Source organism: Sus scrofa, chromosome 11 (genome assembly GCF_054392235.1).
Source record: "Sus scrofa isolate SSC_HxYL_T2T_F1_AM1 chromosome 11, Sscrofa_HxYL_maternal_Yorkshire_Landrace_v2.0, whole genome shotgun sequence".
Lineage (NCBI taxonomy): Eukaryota > Metazoa > Chordata > Mammalia > Artiodactyla > Suidae > Sus > Sus scrofa.
In genome coordinates, this window is record NC_139393.1 from 19,817,190 (window position 1) to 19,841,277 (window position 24,088).

The window sequence follows — 24,088 nt, forward strand, 5'->3', positions numbered from 1 at the left end:
TTGTTAGGCTTTTCATTATCCACCAAAAACAGCATCATAGATATTACAAGTGATACCACAGAAATACAAATGATCCTAAGAGACTACTATGAACAATTAAATGCCAACAAATTGGACAACTTAGAAAAAATTGGATAAATTCCTAGAAATATAAAACTTTCCAAAGCTGAATCCCATAAAGAAGAGAAAATGTGAACAGACTGATGACTAGTAAGAAGAATGAATAGGTAATAAAAACCTCCCAATAAATAGAAGCCCAGGACCGGATGGCTTAACAAGTGACTTCCATCAAACATTCCAAGAAGAATTACTACTAATCCTTCTCAAACTATTACAAAAAACAGAAGATGAAGGAATGCTCCCAAACTTATTTTATGAGGCCAGCATTATCCTTATAACAAAACAAGGACACCATCAGAAGAGTAAATCGTAGGACAATATCCCTGCTTAACACAGCTGCAAAACTCCTTAACAAAATACCAGCAAACCAAATTCAAGAGTACATTAAAAAGGAATTCTGTTGTGGCTCAGAGGGTTAAGAATGCAATGTAGTATCCATGATGATGCGGGTTCAATCTCTGGCCTCACTCAGTAGGTTAAGGATCTGGCATTGCCACAAGCTGCGGTAGAGGTTGCAGATGCAGCTTGGATTGGATGTTGCTGTGGATGTGGATGTGGCCGTGGCTGTGGAGTAAGCCTGCAGCTGCAGCTCCAATTCCACCTCTAGCCCAGGAATTTATATATGCCACAGTACAGCCACAAAAAGAAAAAAAAAAAAAAAAAGAATATACTAAAAGGATCATACACCATGATTGAGTGGGATTTATCCCAGGGATGGTTCGGTATCTGCAAATCAACACAGTGTTATGGGTCAACTATACTTAAAAACAAACTCATAGAAAAAGAGATTACATGTGTAGTTACTAGAAGCAGGGGAGTGGGGATGGGGAAAATGCATGAAGGTGATCAAAAGGTACAAACTTCCAGTTATAAGTACTAGGGATGTAATGTACAACATGATTAATAAACACAGATGTGTGTTATAAATGAAAGTTGTTGAGAGAATAAATCCTAAGAGTTCTTATTACAAGGAAGACTTTTTTTCTATTTCTTTTATTTTGTATCCACATGAAATGATGGATGTTCACTAAGTTTACTGTGGTAATCGTTTTATGATGTATGTAGGTCAAATCATTATGCTTTACACATTAAACTTATACAGAACTGCCTGTCAATTATATCTCAATGAAACCGGAAGAAAAAAAAATGTCTATAGCTTCTAAAATTTTACTTACACACAGATGGATAGATGGTATTAATTTTAAAAATAAAGAAACTTTAATAGAGATGCAAAAATCAAAGACAAACTTACTGATCTTCAAGATATGCCTACTCTGAGACAAGCAATTTGTAGTGTACATAAAACTTTGCAGTCAAGCTATTATACTTTCTTTAATGTTAAGCATTATATTGAGCTCCAGAAAATGTCTTTGAAGCAGAATTTCCTGCCCAGCTGAAGTAGTTAAAGATAAAAAAGAGCTCCTACATACTCCAAAAGCTGGAGACACTATTGAAAACAGTATTTAAGAAGAGAGTGATGGAGTTCCTGTCGTGGCGCAGTGGTTAACGAATCTGACTAGGAACCAGGAGGTTGCGGGTCCGATCCCTGGCCTTGCTCAGTGGGTTAAGGATCTGGCGTTGCCATGAGCTGTGGTGTAGGTTGCAGACATGGCTCAGATCCCGCGTTGCTGTGGCTCTCTGGCGTCGGCCGGAGGCTATAGCTCTGATTAGACCACTAGCCTAGGAACCTCCATATGCTGCAGAAGTGGCCCTATAAAAGACAAAAAAAAAAAAAGAAAGAAAGAAAGAAAATGGGCTAAATAAAAAAGACTACAAAGATACAGCAAATGCTAAATCCTGTCTAATGTCATATTCAAAGGAAAGATCTTAGCAGCTAGAGAGAAAAGACAGATTAACTACAAAGGAACAATAGTTGGATTGAGAGAACATTTTTTAATAGCAACAGTGAGAGCCAGCAAATAGTAAAGTAATATCTTCAAATTATTAAGTGAATGTACAGGCCAATCTAGAATTGAAGATCTAGGTAGACTATATTACAAAAAGTAAAAGTAAAGATATTTTAAGACAGGCGTTCCCGTCGTGGCTCAGCGGTTAATGAACCTGACTGGCATCCACGAGGACGCAGGTTCAAACCCTCGCCTCATTTAGTGGGTTAAGGATCCGGCGTTGCCCTGAGCTGGTATAGGTTGCAGACATGGCTTGGATCCCGCATTGCTGTGGCTCTAGCGTAGGCCAGAGGCTATAGCTCCAACTAGACCCCTGGGAACCTCCATACGCCACAGGTATGGCCCTAAAGAGACAGAAAGACAAACAAACAAACAAACAAAAAACTGATAAAGACAAAAACAAAAAACAAAAAACCTTCTAAGTTCATCCCAAACTAACGCTCACTAAAGGAATTACTGAAAGATACATACGAAGAAAGAAGAAAATAATTTTGGAAGTGAGGCTAAGCTGCAAGAAAGAATGGTGAGCAAGGCAAAGAGTAAATATGAGAAAAATCAAAAAATTACACTATCTAAATAAAATAATACTAAAAATATCTATTTTAGAGGGCTAAAAAAGCAAGAAATAAGATAGTAACTACATATTGATTGGGAAATGGGTGTTTTAAAAAAACACTCAGTATGTTAACTTCTGATTTCAGATTTCTCTGCCAACATATCACAATAAATAATGTTTCACATATGGCTTACATTAAAATAGGAAATCAGATTTTCTGATGGTTGATCACTTGCTGAATTTAAGATCATCATTAATTGTTGGATAGTATTCATAACAGTCCTAGAAAAAAATAGGAAAAAGTGTTAGCAATGAATGAAAAAAAGAAAAAAATGCTATGTATCTATTTTATCAATTATACATATCTTCAATCCCACTGTCTCTTGTTTATCTTGAAGAAGTTCTATGAAATCAAACTTTACAAAACCCTCAGTGTACTGTTGTTTATAAGCAATTACATTTCACTTAAACTTTAAGAAAGGATATGTCCGTAATCACTAAGTTAATAATTAAAGAACTGATAATGCTTATTTACTAATAAAATGATGTATCAATAAAACAAGTGGTCAAAGTACCAATATTATTTTAAGGAGAAAACATGTAAACTGGCATAAAATGTTACTCTTTTAAGAAAACATTAGTACAATTACATATTAAAATTTTTCAAATAAAGGCAGTAAGATGTATAGTAATTCAAGTAAAGAGCCAAGTCACAGTCTTTTACCAAGATCTTCAAAAAAGAAGGCATACATAATTTTTTTTTGTTTTGTTTTTTGTCTTTTCCTAGATCTGCACCTGCAGCATATGAAGGTTCCCAGGCTAGAGGTCCAATCGGAGCTGTAGCTGCCAGCCTACGCCAGAGCAACACCAGCTTTGAGCCATGTCTTCGACCTACACCACAGCCATGGCAACGCCGGATCCCTAACCTATTAAGCGAGGCCAGGGATCGAACTTGCAACCTCATGGTTCCTGGTCGGATTCGCTAACCACTGAGCCATGACGGAAACTCTGGCATACATAATTTTAGAAGTCATCATTGCTAAAACATAAAAGTAGGTCAGTCTCTTAAGATCTCTTTGATCATATATTTTGTGTGTGGTATACGGTAAATATTAATGTTCCAATTTTGGAAAAGCAGTAAATCTATTCCGCAGAATGTTTACGGCTGAAAAGGTCCTAAAGATATTATTAAATAAAATATGTTTAATGTTCTCAGTCAGGTCTCTCTAAACTGATATCTACACTTGCTCAATTTTTAGATATATTGCTTCTATGACATGTACATACATCCACTAATCTACTTAAGCCACAATGACTAAAGCTACAAGTGACCAACTGCTAAAACCCAAAGATCTTTTTTATTTGTTATGATACTCGATTTTCTTGAGGCATTTGACAAACATTTGCTCTGTTCTGAAACTTTCTCCTTCCTTTCTTCTCCTTCTTTTCTCTGGCCTCCCCAGTCACTCTCTCATTCTCCTTACTCAAACGCATTTTACTCTTTAAATGCATTCTTCATTCTTGCTATTATACACCACCATTTCAGGCAACCTCATCTGCTTTTTCTGGCTTTAACTGCCCATGATGATTCCAAATCTATTAGATCCTTATATCCTACTACTTATAACATTATCTTCTTCATATCTAACAAATGACTTAAGATCAATATTCTAAATATGAATTCATCCACTATTTATCAAACCCATTCTTGCTCTTTCATTCCCACTGTCTACCTCTTGGTTTGCATCTTCAGCATCTCTCAGGTGAATTACTGCAATAGGACATGATGACAGAGATTTTGAGTCACTAAAGAAGCAGCGTCTAGGCAGACACACTTCGGGAAAAAAACCTCCTTGGGTTACCCTACTTCGCACTCCTGGTTAGGAACCACTGTGACAGTTGACAGATCTATTTCTCACCACGTCCATGTCTTCACAAACTACAACATGTAAACTTTCAAAAATCAAGTCTGATTTTATCCTACCCCTTAATGCCCATGTACGACAACAGGATATATCCTACACAAGCTCAAACCCAAACTTCTGAGTATGGACTAGAAGGCCCTTCATGATCTGATACCCACCCTCCTCTTCTGCCATTTCATCTTCCTGTTTAGTCCATTATTACAGAGCTGCTTATAATTCCCCAGACACACTGTGTTTTCTCATACTTCCATGTCTTTGCACCTGTCACAATCTACTGCAACACAAACTTACGTTTCGAAATTCAATTCAAACATCACTTCTCTTCTGTGCCATCCCACTAACTATATTTTAAAAAAATGGGAGTTCCTGTCGTGGCGCAGTGGTTAACGAATCCGACTGGGAACCATGAGGTTGCAGGTTCGGTCCCTGCCCTTGCTCAGTGGGTTAACGATCCGGCGTTGCCGTGAGCTGTGGTGTAGGTTGCAGACGCGGCTCGGATCCCGCGTTGCTGTGGCTCTGGCGTAGGCTGGTGGCTACAGCTCCGATTCAACCCCTAGCCTGGGAACCTCCATATGCTTCGGGAGCGGCCCAAGAAATAGCAACAACAGCAACAACAACAACAACAGACAAAAAGACAAAAGACAAAAAAAAAAAAATGTATCTTTATATGGCTATGTTCTAATTTGAAAATATTACTGACTGCCTACTATGTACCAAGTATTATCTTAGGTCCTAATTATTAAATGGTGAACCAAAAAGTCATGGTCCACATGGTACAGACTTCAAGGCTATTGTGGGTATTGACAAAAATAAGCAAATACACAAATGAATTTATACTGTGATACACATTGTGAAGGAATAGAATAGGATGCTGTGAGAAAGAATAATAAAGGAAAATACTTGAGAGAAATAAATCTTCAAAAAAGTAATATTTGTGAACCTAAAGGAAGAGTAGCAGTTAGTAATTCATAGAAAAGAAGGCACAGTTTCAGAAGAGGAAAAAGCAAGTGTGAAAGTCCTTGAGTACAAAAGAAGAGCTTGCAGAGTTTAGGAAAATGGCTAGAACATAATGAGCAGGAAAACAAGATGAGGCTGGAAAGGCAACAGAAGCTAGATCATACAAGGTCTTGTAGACACTATTAAGGAATTTGCATTGATTTCAACTGCAATAGGAAGCAAGCCCAAGACTTAGCAGCACAGTGCACATTCTATTTCTAGAATATTATCCTGGGGACTCTCTGGAGAATATATTTGGTGGTGAGGAGAGAGGAACAGTCATAAAGTAGAAACAGTAAGATCAGTTAATAGGCCACTACCAAAAAATCCAAGAGAAAGATAATCTTGGACAAGGGTTGTAAGAGGAGGAATGAAGAACAGTAGATGGACTCAAGAAATACTCTGGAGGTAGAGTCAACAAGACTTGATAACAGTCTAGACATGGGAAGTAAGGGAGGAAAGGGCATAAAAAATGGTTTTAATCCTTCAAGGTTACATACAGAGCAAATGGCGATACTTCCTTTCTCATATACTAAGAAGGAACACATTCTCACTCTAGGCTTTACTCCTTAAGGACAGACAGAACTATGTCTAATAATTTGTATGCTCAGCAACTAGTAACATATATCGCAAAGAGCCCTCGATATATATTTTTTGCATGTATGTGTAAATATATAATGAAACAAATGAATAAACCTGAAGCACTATAAAGCACTGAATAAATAATTATAATGCAAGTCAAAAGTAAGAAAATTCATACCTAACTGGAGTCTGTGGCAGAATCACATTCACCTCTTCATCAGGGTTACTTTTTCGTGGTGTTCTCTGCATTTCCAAACTAAATAATGATAAGCAAAGTCATCAGATGAAAAATTTACAATTTGTGCCTTATGAGTCAAAAAAGCAGTATAATGCCTCTGTTGTCTTATAACAGCATATAAAACAGTTAAGCAAGTAATAAAATTATGGGAAATAAAAGATACAAAAGTTGCTTAAATAAAAATTTTCTTTCATCATTTTGAGGTTGAGTTTCTTCCCACTGGGTTTATGACAATCAGGTATTCCAATCATTAAGAGTATTTTTGAAAGTGAAAGCTAGATGTTTTTTTCTCTTGAATGTTAGATTTTTATATTATTATCCAAGTTGTTTAGTATTAAAAAATACCAAAAGCTCAAGTTTTTTAATCATTGTGCCTTCCAAAAACTTCACTTTGATGTAAATAAAATCAGAAACATTTAACTTGTGTTTAACTTCCAAATTTTATACATATATGTATATATATATGCAAACACATATATATTTTTAGTTAATATTAAGATTTCATGCTAAAGACATAAAAGTAACTGCATGATTAAAAAATCTGTACAGGCATGTCTCATTTTATTGCACTTCACTTTATTGTGCTTCCCAGGTAGTATGCTTTTTATATACTGAAAGTTTGCAAACTCTGTATTGTCAGACGATGGTTATTAGCATTTTGTAGCAATAAAGTATTTTTAAATTAATGTATACATATCTTGTTTTTTAGATGCAATGCTATTGAACACTTAATAGACTACAGTATAATATAAACATAACTTTTACATGCTCTGAGAAACCAAAAAATTTGTGACTTTATTGCAATATTCGCTTTATTACAGCAGTCAGGAATGGAAGCCACAATATCTCACAGGTATGCTTGTAGTAACTCTCAACCATTCCTACTTTAGGGTTTTATGTGACAATTCAAGAGAATACACTTTTACACTAACTTTTGAAAAAATGAAGCATCATATCAAAAAATAAAACTATACCATGTATAATACCTGTCTGTAGGATCAGCCTGAAGAGTTTTATCATGATTCAAAAATAACCTGGCATCTAGATCTTTGTTTTTAAGGTAAATTTCTTCATATTGTTTAGAAAGACTTTCCACCTCAAAAGAAGAAAATATTGATGACTATCCTCTTCATGTCATTAATCTCATTACACGAAAGTACAGATTAAATAATTTTTGTGCAATACACTCTTATTTTTATATCATACAGACTTCACATGCAATACAAATAAAGCATATCTAGAAGTGAAGTAAAGAAAATAGCTAATTTGTTTCAACTCTCACTTTAAGCCTATTTTATGCATGTACCCCAATACATTAAAATTTTTTTCTAGACAAGAATAGAACAATACTGGAATTTTAAGATAAAAATAGGTATCGTTATAACCTATTTAGTTGTCAAGATCCTCCATCCCACACACCCCTCACTTTTAATCTACCACACTTATCAATATAAAATAATTTTTCAAACACTGTAACAAATCTTCTCCACTATATATATTCTGCCTATCTTTTCTAAATCCTTTGGTTCACTCCAACTGCCCTCAGTTAAGTGTCTTGGGCAAGAGTACATGCTTAATTAATTAGCCAATTAACATACTTAATTTAGCTTCCAATTTTAGATAGTTTTTCAATTACTAGTATCTATAATTCTTTTATCAGTTCTGATTCATAATTTTCTAACAATATAAAAACCAATGCCCAATAGATGACTACTTAGCATGCCTTTTTCTATGACCTTTTAAAGCCAAAGGGTTTCCAGCCAGAGAGAGCTAAAATTGCATTCTAAAAGGAGCGCTAGGAGATGGGGGGAAGCATGGACTGGGGGTTTGGGATTGGCAGATGCACATTATTGTACTTGGAACGGATGGTCAACGAGGACCCGCTGTATAGCGCAGGGAACTCTACTCATTATTCTATGATGACCTATACAGGAAAAGAACCTGAAAAGAATGGGTACGTGTATATGTGTAACTGAATCACTTTGCTGTACAGCAGAAATTAATACAAAATTGGAAATCTACTATACTTCTATACTTTTTTGTCTTTTTCCATTTCTTGGGCCACTCCTGTGGCATAGGGAGGTTCCCAGGCTAAGAGTCTAATCGGAGCTGTAGCCACCGGCCTATGCCAGAGCCACAGCAATGTGGGTTCCAAGCTGCATCTGCGACCTACACCACAGCTCACAGCAATGCCAGATCCCTAACCCAATGAGCAAGGCCAGGGATCGAACCGCAACCTCACGGTACCTAGTCGGATTCGTTAACCACTGAGCCACGACGGGAACTCAATAAAACTTTTAATATAAAAATAAGTAAAAGGAGTGGTGGGATGAAATCCAGTTAAATGAAAACTTTTTGTTTGCATAAATTGTTTAGACAGAACAACCATTCCTATTTGATTAGGTTTAATTATTATTCCTGCCCTATCTCAGTGAGACACGAATAATCTATCTTTTTTTTTTTTTCTTTTATGGCCCACACTCACAGCATATGGAAGTTTCCAGGCGAGGGACTGAATACAAGCCATATCTGTGATGTATACAGCATTTTTCGGCAACCGTGACTCTTTTAACACATTGCTCTGGGCCAGGGATCAAACCCGTGCCTCTGCAGCAACCCAAGCCACCTCAGTGGGATTCTTAATCCACTATGTCACAGCAGGAACTCCTATCAATCATTTATTAATTGACAGCTATTAGTGCTATATGCAAAATACCAGGGGAAATGTAAAGTTTCTCTTAAATTTTCTTTTTTTTCTTTTCTTTTCTTTTTAGGGTCCCACCCACGGCATATGGAAGCTTCCAGGCTAGGGGTCTAATTGGAGCTGCAGCTGCTGGCCTACATCACAGTCAAAACCACAGCAACTTGGGATCCAAGTTGCATCTGTGACCTATAGCACAGCTCAGTGCAACGCCAGAACCTTAACCCACTGAGCCAGGCCAGGGATCAAACCCACATCCTCATGTATACTACTCTGGTTCATTACTGCTGAGCTACAACAGGAGCTCCCTTAAAGTTTCTAGTACTAATCCTGTGATCCCTTCTAAGGGAAAAAAAATTTCTCAGTGCCCAAGACTCTTAGGTGTAAACAGCTTATTTTTGGTACATAACTTGGTAACAGGACTCAGTAATACAATATCTGTCCCCTTCCTGCCTCTTTCATAGCATATCTTACCACTCTGCTGCTCTGTATCCCAATCTTAACGACTAGTTGAGGTTCATGGAACAGACCATACTATCACATATCACCGTGCCTTTCAATCTATAATCTCCAACCCTTGGAAATGCCACTTCTCATAAACCTCATTCAGCTCAGAAGCCACATCACCTCCAAACAATTTTCTGCAAAAACCTACCTGCCCCACATTGGATTAGGTAGCCCCCTCTGAGATAGCACCACTCTGTGCACACATCTATCAGACTCTTATAGATTCCTCTAATGTGCTACTTTCATGTCTTTCTCCCACTAGAACCTCAGTGACAGAGGCTGAGTTCAATCTCTGCACAATTCCTGGCACATACTAAGCACACATTTAATAACTGTCAAGTGAATAAGCTGGTTAATTCAAGGAATAGCTACCAGCTCAGGTGATAGAATCGGGATGCTAGCTATCTGACTTCAGGTCTTCTGGTCTTGGTGACTGATATTAGATGTTTCTAAAACATTGCTTCTTTACTGAGTACTTGTTCTTCATCATTTATCTAAGCATCCTTTTCTCCACATACGTCACTTTATCACAAAAAAATTCTGTTCTCACTGAAGAACAAGACATTTGAGGCAAAATGGGAAAAGAAATAAACGGATGGCGCACCACTAAGGTAAAACATTTCTATAATACAATCACAGTCATTTCAACCAAATTTAATTCCAATTAGTTTTTTTAAATGCTCAGAAGAGATATTCCAACCACAATAATACCAACAATGCTGACATGCCTCCTATGCTTAAGGTAGGGCAGCAAAGCAAATTAGAACCAAACTTGATTGTGAGTATTTAGTTATATTTAAATATTTAATAGCATTGAGAAATGCAAGTGCCTACCTACAATTTGATTTTTGGAAATTTCAATACAAATCAATTTCTAGCATAAATTTTAAAATGCTGCTTATTACTACATTTGAGCATGTACTCAAAAGGATTTTTTGTTACTATTATATACAGTTGATTCACCACAATTCTACTTAGATTCTTTCCTTGAGTAAAAAATATTTAATATACAATAGTGATCTTAAGAAATTTAGACAATTATTCCTCCCTCCCAAAAGTCCTGAAACTTTTTATTATGATTTCTTTCAGATTACCTCTGGAAGTCCATTAGAGGCTACAATTCCAAGAGAATTCATAAAAGGTATAAAATTTTTGAAATAAACATTTTTCACCTGAAAAAGATAAAGTTACATAACCATTAAAATTGAAAAAAAATTTTTAAAAAACATTAAAAAAACATTAAAATTAAAAAAAAACATTAGAATGACGTTGACATTGAGATCAATAAATTACACTCAACCAAGTATGAGCTTATTTATAATTAATTCAATTATTCACATTTTAATTTATGTGAGACAGATTTCAGGTCCTAAGATGGAAGTGCAAGGGGAAACTGTTCATGAAATGGGATTTCTAAAAAGAAAATGCATTGAAATCAACTTCAAAATGCCACATTTAACGAATGGTGAAAAGATGGGAGGCTCAAAAAAATTAAGCAAAGTAACCAAAGTTACACAGCTAGGAAGTGACAGAGCTGGAACTGAAACCCAATCTGTCTAGCATCAGAGCCAAGACTCTTCATTCTCAACAAGGCCTCAGAATTCTGCCCAAAGCATATTTTTGTGCCACTTCACACATATATTGGCTTATGGAACAGCAAGTCAATTATTTTAGCATGACCTTAGGAAAATAACCTACTTTCATAAGAAAATGATTTCATATATGAATATCCAACAATTCCATTCAAAACCAAATGAAAATGTTTTGTGGAATGATGCCGTTTCATACAAAAATCCTATATTCAACATGGATACTAAAGACAGTATTTGGAAAATCTGGAGTTGTAGCCCCAGCTATTCCTCACTGGCCATGTGTTACGGAATTTGAAACAACTTACTTTTCTTCATTTAACCTTCTTTTCCAACTTTGGGATCTACATTCAATTAAGGTAGAAATAATCTAATATCTTCCTAAGTTCCTATCTACTTCACAAGTAAGTTTTTTGTTTTTGTTTTTGTTTTTGTTTTTGTTTTTTTTGTCTTTTTGCTATTTCTTGGGCCGCTCCCTCGGCATATGGAGGTTCCCAGGCTAGGGGTCGAATCAGAGCTGTGGCCACCAGCCTACACCAGAGCCACAGCAACGCAGGATCAGAGCCGCGTCTGCAACCTACACCACAGCTCACGGCAACGCCGGATCTTTAACCCACTGAGCAAGGGCAGGGACCAAACCCGCAACCTCATGGTTCCTAGTCGGATTCGTTAACCACTGCGCCACGACGGGAACTCCACAAGTAAGTTTTAAGAATTAAGCTTCTGTAATACTTATTAGTACTGTTTTTTAATTAATTCTCACTCGAGTGGAATAATTATAAGGTAGGTAGTTCTATTTAACCAATTAGTGTGACCAACCAATGAATATATAACCATAAATATAATCAATAGTTATATAAACATAAATGGCTCTGTAAATAATCGTGTCAAGTAATTAATGTGACTCAACACCAAAGCTGCTAATCACCTACACTTTAAAAATCATTATTACATTCTAAATTATGAAAGAATTATTTAAAATAAAAAGGAAAAACATGATTTATTCCTGATTACTTAGATGCAATTTTTTAAGCAGTTCTGAAAACCAGATAATTAACAACCAGGAATTAGAAAACTGCATTTATTCCTCTTCATTATCTTGAGGGATTAAGCAACAGATTGAGGTAAAAAAAATATTTCAACTACATTTATCAGCTTAGTAGTAAAGATCACTTGAGTCTAAAAAAAAGTAAAAAAAAAATATGTATAAAGTTGATGCATCTGTATGACTTATTTGTTGAAATTAACAAAAGCCACGATGCTGAAACCAGATATCTTGAATAATATAATATCATTCCAACACTTCTTAAACTAGATTTTGAGATCATACCGCATTCCTTCCTAGAGTTGACAGTGAAATTTCAAAGACGCAACATTTCATACAGCTATCTGGTGGTAGAGAATTACAGACAAAATAACAATATATGAGAGAGAAAGAGCATGGTACAGTGAAAGAGGCAGATGTTCTGAAGTACAGACTCTGTTAGTAGTAATCAGCTATCAGTCTCTAAAGCTTGTTTACTCAGTACTAAAAGGAGGCTGAGTATATTACTTGTAAGATGCCTTCCAATTCTTACATTCCAGATTTTATTAACAAGATAAGCAATTCTTGGGTGTTCATGTATTCTCTACCAGTCATTAACATCTGGTGTGATATTCAGAAAGAGAGCAACTGTAGAAGGCTGAACAGAAATTCATTGTTGGTATCACTTATCACTAAACCAAAACACTAGGGTTTTTTTTTTTAAGCAGGATACTTTAAAACATTAGGGGTATCCATAACCACAGAGGAATCAAAGAACAAATACATTTGAAAAGTACTGTCTTAATGATGTACATTTCAGTGATTCCAGAGTGAGGGTGCTACTCTCTTTAAAATCAAAGTAACTGAATATGAAAATTAAACTTTTTCTAAGTATATCACTACTGCAAAAGAGTTGGCACTAATTACAAAAAGCAAGCTCATCATAAAGAATTATACACTATTAGGAAAACTTACATCTAAATCTACTTTAACTATTTTAAAGAAATCATGAAGTTAAATTACCTCATCTATATTACATTCATGTTCTTTACAGAGAACTTCAATAATTCTTGTATCATTTTCTAGTTGTTTTGCTATCCGTGCACTCCTGTTCTGACCTCGCCTTGGTGTTCGAGGTGAACCATTAATAGGTATTACAGCTGTTTCTGTAAAAATGGTAAATTAGATAAGAACAATTGCACATTCCACTGTATAAAATAATGAAGTATTCTAATTATAACTTGGAAGGTCAGAAATAATTTTGGTAACATTCTGCTACTTTTAAATTTTATTAGGTTTCATTAAAAAGCTAATGTTTTCATCTATTTATTGAATATCTATTGTAAATTATATACTGGTAATAGTTTTTGCCATTCCTATTCTCTTCTGCCCCCAACTAGCCCAAAAAGAAACTTAAAGCCCCATAAACAAATATTAAAAAGGCAAGGGAAATAGCCAACTTATATACTAAATCAAAGTGTATCCTACTTAATCCACAAGGGGAAAAACGTTTTCTATCTTAAAAGAGTCTTAACAATAATAAAAAAGTATTTATGCATTCAAGTTTCTAGATTCAGGATAAAAATAAATTTTTAAAGTTTTAGCAAATACCTATAAATTATGATGCTTTTAAAAATAAGCATATAAATATAATAATGTAATGCTAAATTGGGATTTTTTTTAAATCACCTGAATTATTTTGAGCACTTCCAATTCAAACTGAATGTGGATTTAGCTACTAAAAGGATTTCAGGTGACTATGTATAAAAAGTATTAACCGCCTCTAGGCCCAACTAACAATTTACAAGAAATTGAGAGGATAGAGGAACATGTTAAACTATACCATAGGATGCAGTCAGTAAAAATTAAACCACAGAAAAATCAACAGAACCACCTGATTTTTTAATAAATAAATTATAAGGGAAAAAAGGGAGAAAGATAGAAGAAGAACTTTTTAAGTTTTAAAAGTACATAAACCAATTCCAAAGACTCGTTCTTATTTAGTCAACCTGTAAAACTTACTTAAATTTAAAATTACTTTTATAAGACAATGCAAAATATGGACACTTACTAGATATCCAGTGGAAGTGAGGAATCACTATTAATTGATTTTTAGGTGTGACAATGGTACTGTCATTATGCTTTCTAAAAAGACTATCTTTCAGGAGATACATACTGAAATTTATAAGGGTGAAATGGTATGCCTTCAGAATCCTTCAAAATAAAATAGATGGTAGAACTGGGCAAGTGGATAGGACTATGGGTTGACAATAAGTTACACATGGAGGACAAGTGATAAACACATGGAGAGTTACTCTGCTACTTTCTTTTTTTGTTAACAAAAATTCTCCATAATAAAAACCAAACCGAAAGTTTACCACAGCCTGTCAATTCAACATCTCATCCTGGTTTCTCTTTTAATGGCATTTAGAGAATTAAACGAATGTTCAAATCATCCAAAAGAACAAAGCCTGACAACCTCAAACTTACATGCCACATTAAAGTCATGACATTTTTTTAAAGTGAGGAAAAAGTATATAAATTTTTTTAAATTCAGAATATTTTTAAATATAACATTTTCTATTTTTTCTCTGTTTTGCATGTGATTTCCGATCAACGACCTGCATTTTCTGTCAAACCATATTCAACACATTTTCAAAATTCTGCTCCAGACTTCACATTCCATGAAGGCTCATGAAGATTAATTAGGCTTCAATTTTTCGGCCATTTCAACTACACTTTGAGACTTCCATGTCTTGATCTGTCCTGAATTATAGTATTACTAATAGCTCCATCATTTTAGGAGTAAGGAATCGGTTAAGGCTGCTTTTACACTTTTCTATAGTGTAATAAGTGATTTTAAATCCTACTCCCCATGCCACCAAAGGAAGCAATTCCATTCTAAGAGAAATATGACTTATCTTTGCTTAATACTATCTAATTATTTCAGCAACAGTTATTATTTATACTTGCCATCGTGTCATCCACTGAAGTGGATCAATTATGTCTCATATGCAAAAAAAAAAAACAAAAAACCCAGTTACATAATCATTATAGCATGCAATAATAAGAATTTAATCTGTTTCTGTAGAATGGGCTATCTTCCCGGGGAGTTTCATTCATATCTGTGCCCTGCCTTTTTTTTTTTTTTTTTTTTTTTAAGGGCCGTACCTGTGTCAAACGGACGTTCCCAGGCTAGGGGTCAAATCTGGGCTTCTGCTGCCAACCTATGCCACAGCCACAGCAACGTCAGATCAAAGCCACATTTGTGGCTTTTGCTGCAGCTTGTGACAACATTGGATCCTTAACCCACTGAGAGGGGTCAGGGATTGAACCTGCATCCTCAAGGATACTAGTCAGGTTCTTAACCTGCTGAGCCACAGCAGGAACTCTGGTGCCTTGCCTTTTGATTTTCCCTTTACCTGGAATGCCCTTCCCTAACTTACCACAACAATCAAACCGAACTACTCCTTCAACACAATTTATTTGCCACCACTTTTATATGGTTTTTCTTGGTCTTCCCCAGTCAGAAAACCTCATCTTCTAAACTCCCACAGGATTTGCCAGATTTTGGCACAGACTACTTTCAAACACAAATTCTAATTACTCGCTTACTTATTTGCCCTTCTATATCTTATACTACTTAAAGGCAAAGTCCATATCTGACTTTTTTTTTTTTTTTTTTTTTTTTGCTTTTTAGGGCCACTGCAGCAAATGGAGGTTCCCAGGCCAGGGGTCCGACTGCAGCTACAGCTGCCAGCCACAGTCACAGGGTCCAAGCTATGTCTGTGACCCATACCACAGTTCACAGTTAACACCGTCTCCTTAACCCACTGAGTGAGGCCAGAGATAGAGCCTGTGTCCTCATGGATACTAGTCAGCTTCGTTAACCACTGAGCTACGATGGCAACTCTCATATCTGACTTTTTTTTAAAGTATTACCTTGGCTCTAGAACCAAGTTTTGGATCTAGTAGAAATCAATAAACAACTGTTGAATGATGAAGTGGGAGGGGTATAAATTACTTGTAAAATACTTACTATATGGTTCTTTGAGCAATGCAGGAGGTGAGAGTTTGATAAAATAGTCAAGAACACATAGCATTAACTGAAATGAGATCACCAGATCATCTTCCATTTGTAATACTTCCCCTGAAAACAAAAAAGGTTCACATTTGAAGATGGAGATTGAGGTCTTTAAATTGGGAGAAATTGTGGGTATGGGTGTATCCATATACTCATTTATTCAACAATCACTAGAAGCATGTTAAAGATTTTTTTTGCAAAAATTCAGTCAGATTTGAAATATCAAATTTCAGAACATTACGAAATTATAAATGAAGTATAAGTCTACCATGAGAATTTTACATTTAGCTATTATTTTCATAATTCAGTCCCTATGTCTAAATTTATTTTGATTTTTCCTTCTTTGAACTTGCTTCTAGTTTCGATAAGAGTTATAAAATTCATTACCTTTGAAAACGATTCTGAAGAATGATATATGCTAATCCTCAATTCTATTTATTTATGAAACTCTGTATACTTTCAGTTTTAACCTCCCTCGAAAACATTTTAATAACCAAATTCATTTTTAAAATATCAAAATTAGTATATAATTGTAAAGTCATCTATAAAATAATTATTTAGCACAAAATCCTAAAAGTTTGTATAATATACAACTACAAGAGCTGTGAGGAAATAAGTGCATATAATAAGTACCTAAGGAAAAAAATGGTGTAGCTACACAAAATATACATACTACACAGCAATGACAGATTCACTTATGGCTCTATGTTGTGCAATATTTTTAAAGGAGAAGTTTAATTTGATTCATTTTCTATATTACTGGTATCTGACTGCTAAACTACTAATAATCCCAGTACTGAAGGTGTAGAAACTCTATGAGAAAAAGGTAACCTTATATCAATGGGTTTTCTATATCCAAATGTATGCTGCAAAAATACCTCTGTAATATACTTAGAAGTTGCTAAGAAATACCATAAAGGTAAAGAATGATATCAAGACCTCTAGCTAAAAATCGAGTGAAGTCAAAGAATCTCTCTTCCAATACCTAATAAAATGAAAGGAAAAAACTGTATTTGTAAATAAACAAATGGAATTACATCAAATTTAAAAGTTTCTGAACAGTCAAAAAAAAAAAAAAAGGAGGGGGGAGAATCAACCAAATGAAAAGGCAACCTATAGAATGGGAGAAAATATCTGCAAATCATGTATCTGATGAAAGGTTAATATCCAAAGTATATAAGGACCACATACAGTTCAATAGCAAAACACCAAAAAAAAAATTTTTTTTTCAATTAAAAATGGGGAAAAGGAGCTGAACAGACATTTTTCCAAAGAAGATATTCAAATGGACAATGAGTACATGAAAAAGTTCTCGATGTCACCAATCAGGGAAATGTAAATCAAAACCACAATGAGATATCATCTCACATCTGTCAGAATGGCTGTTATTTACAAAACATGAGATAACAAGTGTTGGCAAGGATGTGGAGAAAAGGAACGTTTGTATACTGTTGGTGGGAATGTAAATTGGAAAAACAGTATGGATGTTCCTTAAAAATTTAGAAGTAGAATTGCTATATAACCTAGCAACTCTACTTCTGGGTACATATCAGGAAGACATAAAATCACTATCTCAAACTGAAAAAAAAAAAAAAAAAGTACTGGTGAAATGCTAGTAGCAATACCAAATCTGAGAGATAATGACTCAAGAGTATCCTCATCTTTCTCCTCTTCTTACTTAGATTAGAAAATTACTGATGAGAGAAAGGCAAAATGAAGGAAGTAAACAACTATAGCAACTTTCTGACTAATGTAAAGACTTCAGTATAATACGCTGAATTAGGGAACATTCTGAATCCTAACAAAATCCTGTTATGGAAACAGGATATAAAGTACCTGTTTTACAGTTCATTCTAACAAAAATCTTAGAACAATAAAAATGCATGTCGTTTCAGACAAGGTCTCTACTTTTTCCCTCATCCTCTGACTAAAAGTATAATAATAAAAAAAGTCAGCTCTCATATTACAGCTCTTGGGCAATATAAATCACAGTTAAAGTGTAAAGTGAGCAAAGGGAGATTTAGTCACACTACATCTGAGAAAACAGAACCTCATCAGGTTGGGGTTGCCCATGTAAAGTTCTAGCAGTGGGGCAGGGGTGTGGGTGGGAAGCACAGTGATTATGCAAACCTACAGAAAATAAAAAAGAGAATTAAAAGATAGAGTCACAACATGAGCAGGGGAAAAAATCAGATTGAGAATCCCATCTTGAAGCTCAAAATAGCAGAAACGCTTGAAACAAAAACAGTCAATACCTAAGAAAAAGACCAAAGGTTAGACTAATATGAGAGAAGACAGTGAATGTGGAAGACAAAATCAATCCCACATAAGACAGTTAATGTTCTCAAAACATAACAGAATAAACATGCTAAATTTTAAAGTGCAGTATGCTAAATAAAATTTCTCTGAAATGAACAGCAAAACCTTCAGTTTAAAAAGGAAAACAGTGCTCCAAGAAAAACTAATACAGAAAAATAAAAATCAAGAGATATCCTGGGAGTTCCCGTCGTGGCACAGTGGTTAACGAATCCGACTAGGAATCATGAGGTTGTGGGTTCGGTCCCTGCGCTTGCTCAGTGGGTTAATGATCCGGCGTTGCCGAGTGCTGACGCAGCTCGGGGCTCGGATCCCGCGTTGCTGTGGCTCTGGCGTAGGCCGGTGGCTACAGCTCCGATTAGACCCCTAGCCTGGGAACCTCCATATGCCGTGAGAGTGGCCCAAGAAATAGCAAAAAGACAAAAAAAAAAAAAAAAAAAGAGATATCCTGGTTGATGTAATGAATCTCAAATTTTTTAAAAAAGAAATTCTTCACGTATCCAGGGAAGAAAATGAGGAGGGAAAATTGAGCTGGGCTCACATTTCTCAACAACAATGATCAATTCCAGATAAGAGTGTCCTGAGGGGGAAAAAACCCAACAATAATAGGTACACAATCAAGTTGTTCTTCAATTATAAAAACTAAGGACACAATTTATAAACATACCAAACATAGAAAACATGGTGTCAGAAATCCTTTTTTGAAAAACTCCTTCATGGGAAAATCTAGCCAGCTAAGGATAAACCAAAATAAAGAACTCAGAAATGGAGAAGCTATGATACAAGTGACAATAAGCTTAGAATCCATTTAAACACAGAAGTGAGATTAAACAAATTATAATTACAGAACAGAATAAAATATTATTGTCTTTGATAATGCAATAAGAAAAAAATGAGCAAATCTAAAAGTAGAGAATAGGGAGGTGACAGGAAGATGAGAATTCTTTCTTTAGAGTAGATTAATATATATTGCTTTAACTCAAAACACAAAGTTAAAGATTCTAACCTTTTAATATTTCATAATGTTTTTTCATCATTTTAGAGAAATATTTTAGGAAATAACACTGCTTAAGTGACAAAACATTTATATAAATTTAAGCAATTCCTTCCATTCCTCTTATTTTCTCTGTAAAATTTGAATAGAATTAATTTTTATATCTTAAACATAGCACAATGATATGATCCTGTTTTTAGAAAATTTTCTATTTGTGAATGCACTCATCCACCCACCTTTTTTTTTCATCAGAATGTCATTCCAGATATATTTTTGTGCATACAATCACATAATTTTAATGATGATTATTTCTAGGTGAGTTTGGGGTAATTTTTCTACATTTTTCCTTGCATTTTGCTGTATTATTTGAATTCTTTATCATGAATATATATCATATTTATGAGAACAGTAACATTATTCTTTAAAAAAGGAAAAGAAGGAAGAAAGAATGAAAAATATTAGAAGCAGAAACAAAATGACACTTTCAAGGTTGCCTCCAGTACCAGAATTACGAGAACTTGCTAACACTTAAAAACCCACACAAAGAATTAGGGGGAAGGAGGAGCAACATTAAACTGAATTAAAATTTTGAGTTTACTCAAAATAATTATCAATTATCACATCCGAAACATTATCATGTAACAAAACATAATTACTTTACCTTTAGCTAGTAAAAATGTGATCCAAGAAACTTTTAGCACCAACATAGAATTTATTTCAGTAGATATTCTAGTAAACAAATAGAAAGAAAAAAAATTTCACACTGACAATTTTCCAACTACACCTTTTTTTTCCTTTTTCACAATTACAGACTAAAATTGACTGCATAAGAGAATACAGGTTTTTTTTTTTTTGTCTTTTTAGGACCACACCGAGGCATGTGGAGGGTCCCAGGCTAGGGGTCCAATCGGAGCTATAGCCGTTGGCCTACACCACAGCCACAACAATGCAGGATCTAAGCCATGTCTTTGACCTACACCACAGCCACAGCAACGCCAGATCCTTAATCCACTGAGCGAGGCCAGGGATCAAATCCGCAACCTCATGGTTCCTAGTCAGATTCGTTTCCAGGGAACTCCTGCAGTCCATTTTAAATGCACAATTTAGACATGAATTCAATTTGCCTCAATTCAGTTATGTTTCTATCAAGATATTTTTATTTTCCCACAGAGTAATATAATTTTTTACAGAAAATATTAAATAGCTTCAATTCTAATATAAAAATATGCACAGGAGGTGGTGTAATATGACACACCTGCTTTCCAATTAATACTCTTCTGCTCTGTTTTCTCATTAAAATAAATTTTATATAAGCAAGAAAATAGAGATTTGGGTGACTCTAGTTACCTCTTTAACACTATGCCTTCATAAATTTTAAGTCAGTCACCTATTGCAGTTAACAAGTGGAATTAATTAGGTTTAACTAATAAATATATAATTTCCCTTTGTATCAATCATCTTCAGTATTATTCGTCAGTGGGGCAAAAAAAAAAAAAAAATCTCATATACTACTCATTCCATTTCCAAAGAAAAACTCGTATAATGATATACTCTTGAAATATGCATCACAGATTTAAAAAGACTACTTGGGAATTTTAATATAGACATATTTATTCTTACACAAAAATTATGTTCTGAGTCTTAGTTTAAAAAACGCCTATAATACACGCTCAATAAAGATTTTTGTCAATGAATTAGCATTTCTTCCAGAGTTGCACTGAATCAACTTTAACCTTATTAGTTTTCCCTTGTAGTAAAAAGCATGGATTTCATACCACTTTCTTTGTGAAAAGATAAATAATCTGTAAAGGGCTTAAATCTATCAGTTTAATTTGTGGAGCAGCATGGAATAATCAATTAAACTAACCCTGAAATTATTAACATGTTTGGGAGCATTTCAAAAAATGTCTAAAAAACCCAAAAAGTGAAAAATAACATGTTTTGAAGTACTCACGAACTGCTGGGTTGTGACAAATATATAAGTTCACATGTCCTGAAATGAAGAAATAATTGTATTAACATTGCGGCTTTTTAAAAAGTTATTTTTTAATTTTTTTCATAATTTACAAATCAATTTTATCATGTTTTATTCTTATTTTAAGAAGGATACATGTTTTAAAGTAGACCATTATAAAACAAAGTTAAAAGTAGATTTTCCAACTTATGACATTTTCTACAATACTATAATTTCAAATTACAAAAGGATTGGATTCCATATGTGCATTTGTAACCCTGAATGCATTCTGTAATTGAATCTTGATCTGGTTAGAATCTCAGAACAGATCATAAAAGCCTATTTAACTAATAGTCTCATTGAAATAACACAACTGAAAAGTACAATAAAACCTACTTATTTAGGACAATGACTTCTGTAATGGTAGAAGGATCTCTGCAGACCTACTCCCTAGTATGATAACTATAATTGGTAAAAATGGTTTACAAAATTTTTTTAAGTCTCTGAAAATTTTCCTGAAAGCATATGCAAAAAGGAAATGTTTCTTTGAGAAAACCTACTAAATTTTTTTTTTTTGAAAACCTACTAAATCTTGGTGAGAACAATGACAGTCTATGGAATTCAAAGCAAACCTCATTCCTCCTCCTCTCCAGCAAGCCCAGCATAATGAAGCTCTAACCCTGGTAGGTGCAGTAGAGACACGGAGCTCCTCTCTTCCCAGCTCCCAGCCTTCTCTTTCTGGGAAGAGCAGGCAACCCGCATCTCTCATCACCCTCAGGTCTGTGTTGCAGAAGGTCTACCCCCAGACAAGAGGAGCTGGGAGGCCTGGGGCTCCCGTCCTCCACTTACAGGGGAAAGTTTTACTATTAGGCATAAAGCAGATCAAAAATACTGACTTCTTGGAATTCCCACTGTGGCGCAACAGGATTGGCGGCATCTCTGGAGCACGGGGACATAGGTTCAATCCCCAGCCTGGCACAGTGGGTTAAAGGATCCGGCACTGCTACAGCTACAGTATAGGTTATAACTGTGGCTCAGATCTGTCATATAGGGACTCCATATATGCCATGGGGCAGCCAAAAAAGAAAAAAAATTTTAAATAAAAAAACTACTGACTTCTCAGAGTTCCCTGGGGCACAGCAGGTTAAGGATCTGACGTTGTCACTGCCCATAGCTGTGGTGGGGGTTTGATCACTGGCACAGGGACTTCAGCATGCAGAGGGCACACACCTCCCCAAAACAAAACAAACAAACAAAAAACAAAACAAAAAAAAAACCTGACTTCTCTTGCCAGCTGGTTTATAGGACATAGGTTCCTGCCAAGAAAGGCAATCTGGGAAGACCAGGGGCTATTGCCTCTTCTCAGTGCTCTGCACTTAAAGCAGAGATATCATTCCAGGAGACCACTGTCCCCTTCCTGACCTCCTCCAAAGCAGCAGCACAGAAGTGGTGCCTAAGGGAGATGCAGGCCTTAAAAACAAGAGAGCCTCCGTTCACCCCAAGGAAATCAACTTCATTTAAAATGAAGTGTGAGGATATTCAAGGACAAGAGCACTGGTGAAAGCAAGGCAACTGTGGTAGAGGCAAGTAAGAGGGAGCTAACAGATCTATGAGAGCAAAAAGCTAAAGCCTAGACCATCTAGGAGAGAACCAGGAAAAGAAACAGCTAAAAAGGTTTCCTGGTGTTAGGATAAGTCTCAAAGCTAGCCTCAAAGACTACTCCTAAAAAGGGAGTCAAACTTAATTGGATTAGACTATGAAGCAATCTGTGATCCAGAACATTGTCAAAAATAATAAAGTGGTCAGCAATTAATGGGAGGCGACGACTAGGTGTGATATCAACAGAGGCAGCTGGCTTAACAACAGGGGCAAAGATAATCAAAGAAAGCCCAGCGAAAACACAGTGAGCCCAGAGTGACTGCACACATGCTCAGGGCTATAGTAAGGAGCAGTATCAGAGGCTATACATGTGGCAGAAACAGACTTCACTGAAATAGTACAGCTAAGCTACTAAGCAAATAAACAAGAAAACAACAACAGCAAGCCCGCAGAGAGAAAAGAATCAGCTGAGTTACTAAAATGTGATCCAAAATGTCCAGTTAAAAAAAAAATGAAATATGCAAAGAACCAGGAAAGTGTGACCTCTAAATAGGGAAAGAGCAGACAACAGAAATTGCATTTAAGACACCAAGGTGTCAGTCTTAATAAAGACTTCAAAACAGCTACTGCATGTTCAAAGAACTAAAGGAAATGATGCTTAAAAAAGGAAAAAAGGTATGCTGACAATGCCTTAACCAACAGAGGATATCAGTAAAAAGAAAGAAATTATTTTAAAAGAACAAAATGGAAATCTGAATTGAAAAGTACTAAAATAGAATGAAAAATTCACCAGAGGTAATTATATTATTATTAAAGGACAATTACATATTTCTTTTCCTTTCTTCTCTTAATTGATATAAAAAGCAACTACATAACACAATATATATTATTAGTATTCCTGGGCCTATAACATATAAAAATGTAATACATTTGACAACAGCAGCACAAAGAGGTGGGTAGGATCAAAGCTGTATTGGAATAAACAAATGATACTAG

General features: G+C 35.2%; 1 protein-coding gene across 11 annotated transcripts in view; it reads right to left on the bottom strand.

Annotated features, from left to right (window-relative positions):
* The window catches only part of RB1 (RB transcriptional corepressor 1), a 132,086-nt gene that overhangs the window by 67,392 nt on the left and 40,606 nt on the right, over positions 1–24,088 (bottom strand). For 10 of the 11 annotated variants that reach the window (XR_014818784.1, XM_084981023.1, XM_084981020.1 and 7 more), the window contains 8 exon segments: positions 21,494–21,532; positions 20,201–20,268; positions 16,185–16,295; positions 13,169–13,311; positions 10,627–10,704; positions 7,311–7,420; positions 6,265–6,342; positions 2,778–2,865 (listed from right to left, as the gene is read on the bottom strand). Coding sequence is in view for 10 of the 11 variants with exons in the window: in XM_084981023.1 (XP_084837149.1) it covers positions 2,778–2,865; positions 6,265–6,342; positions 7,311–7,420; positions 10,627–10,704; positions 13,169–13,311; positions 16,185–16,295; positions 20,201–20,268; positions 21,494–21,532 (715 nt within the window). In the remaining variant the exon portion in view is untranslated. 11 annotated transcript variants of the gene reach the window in all.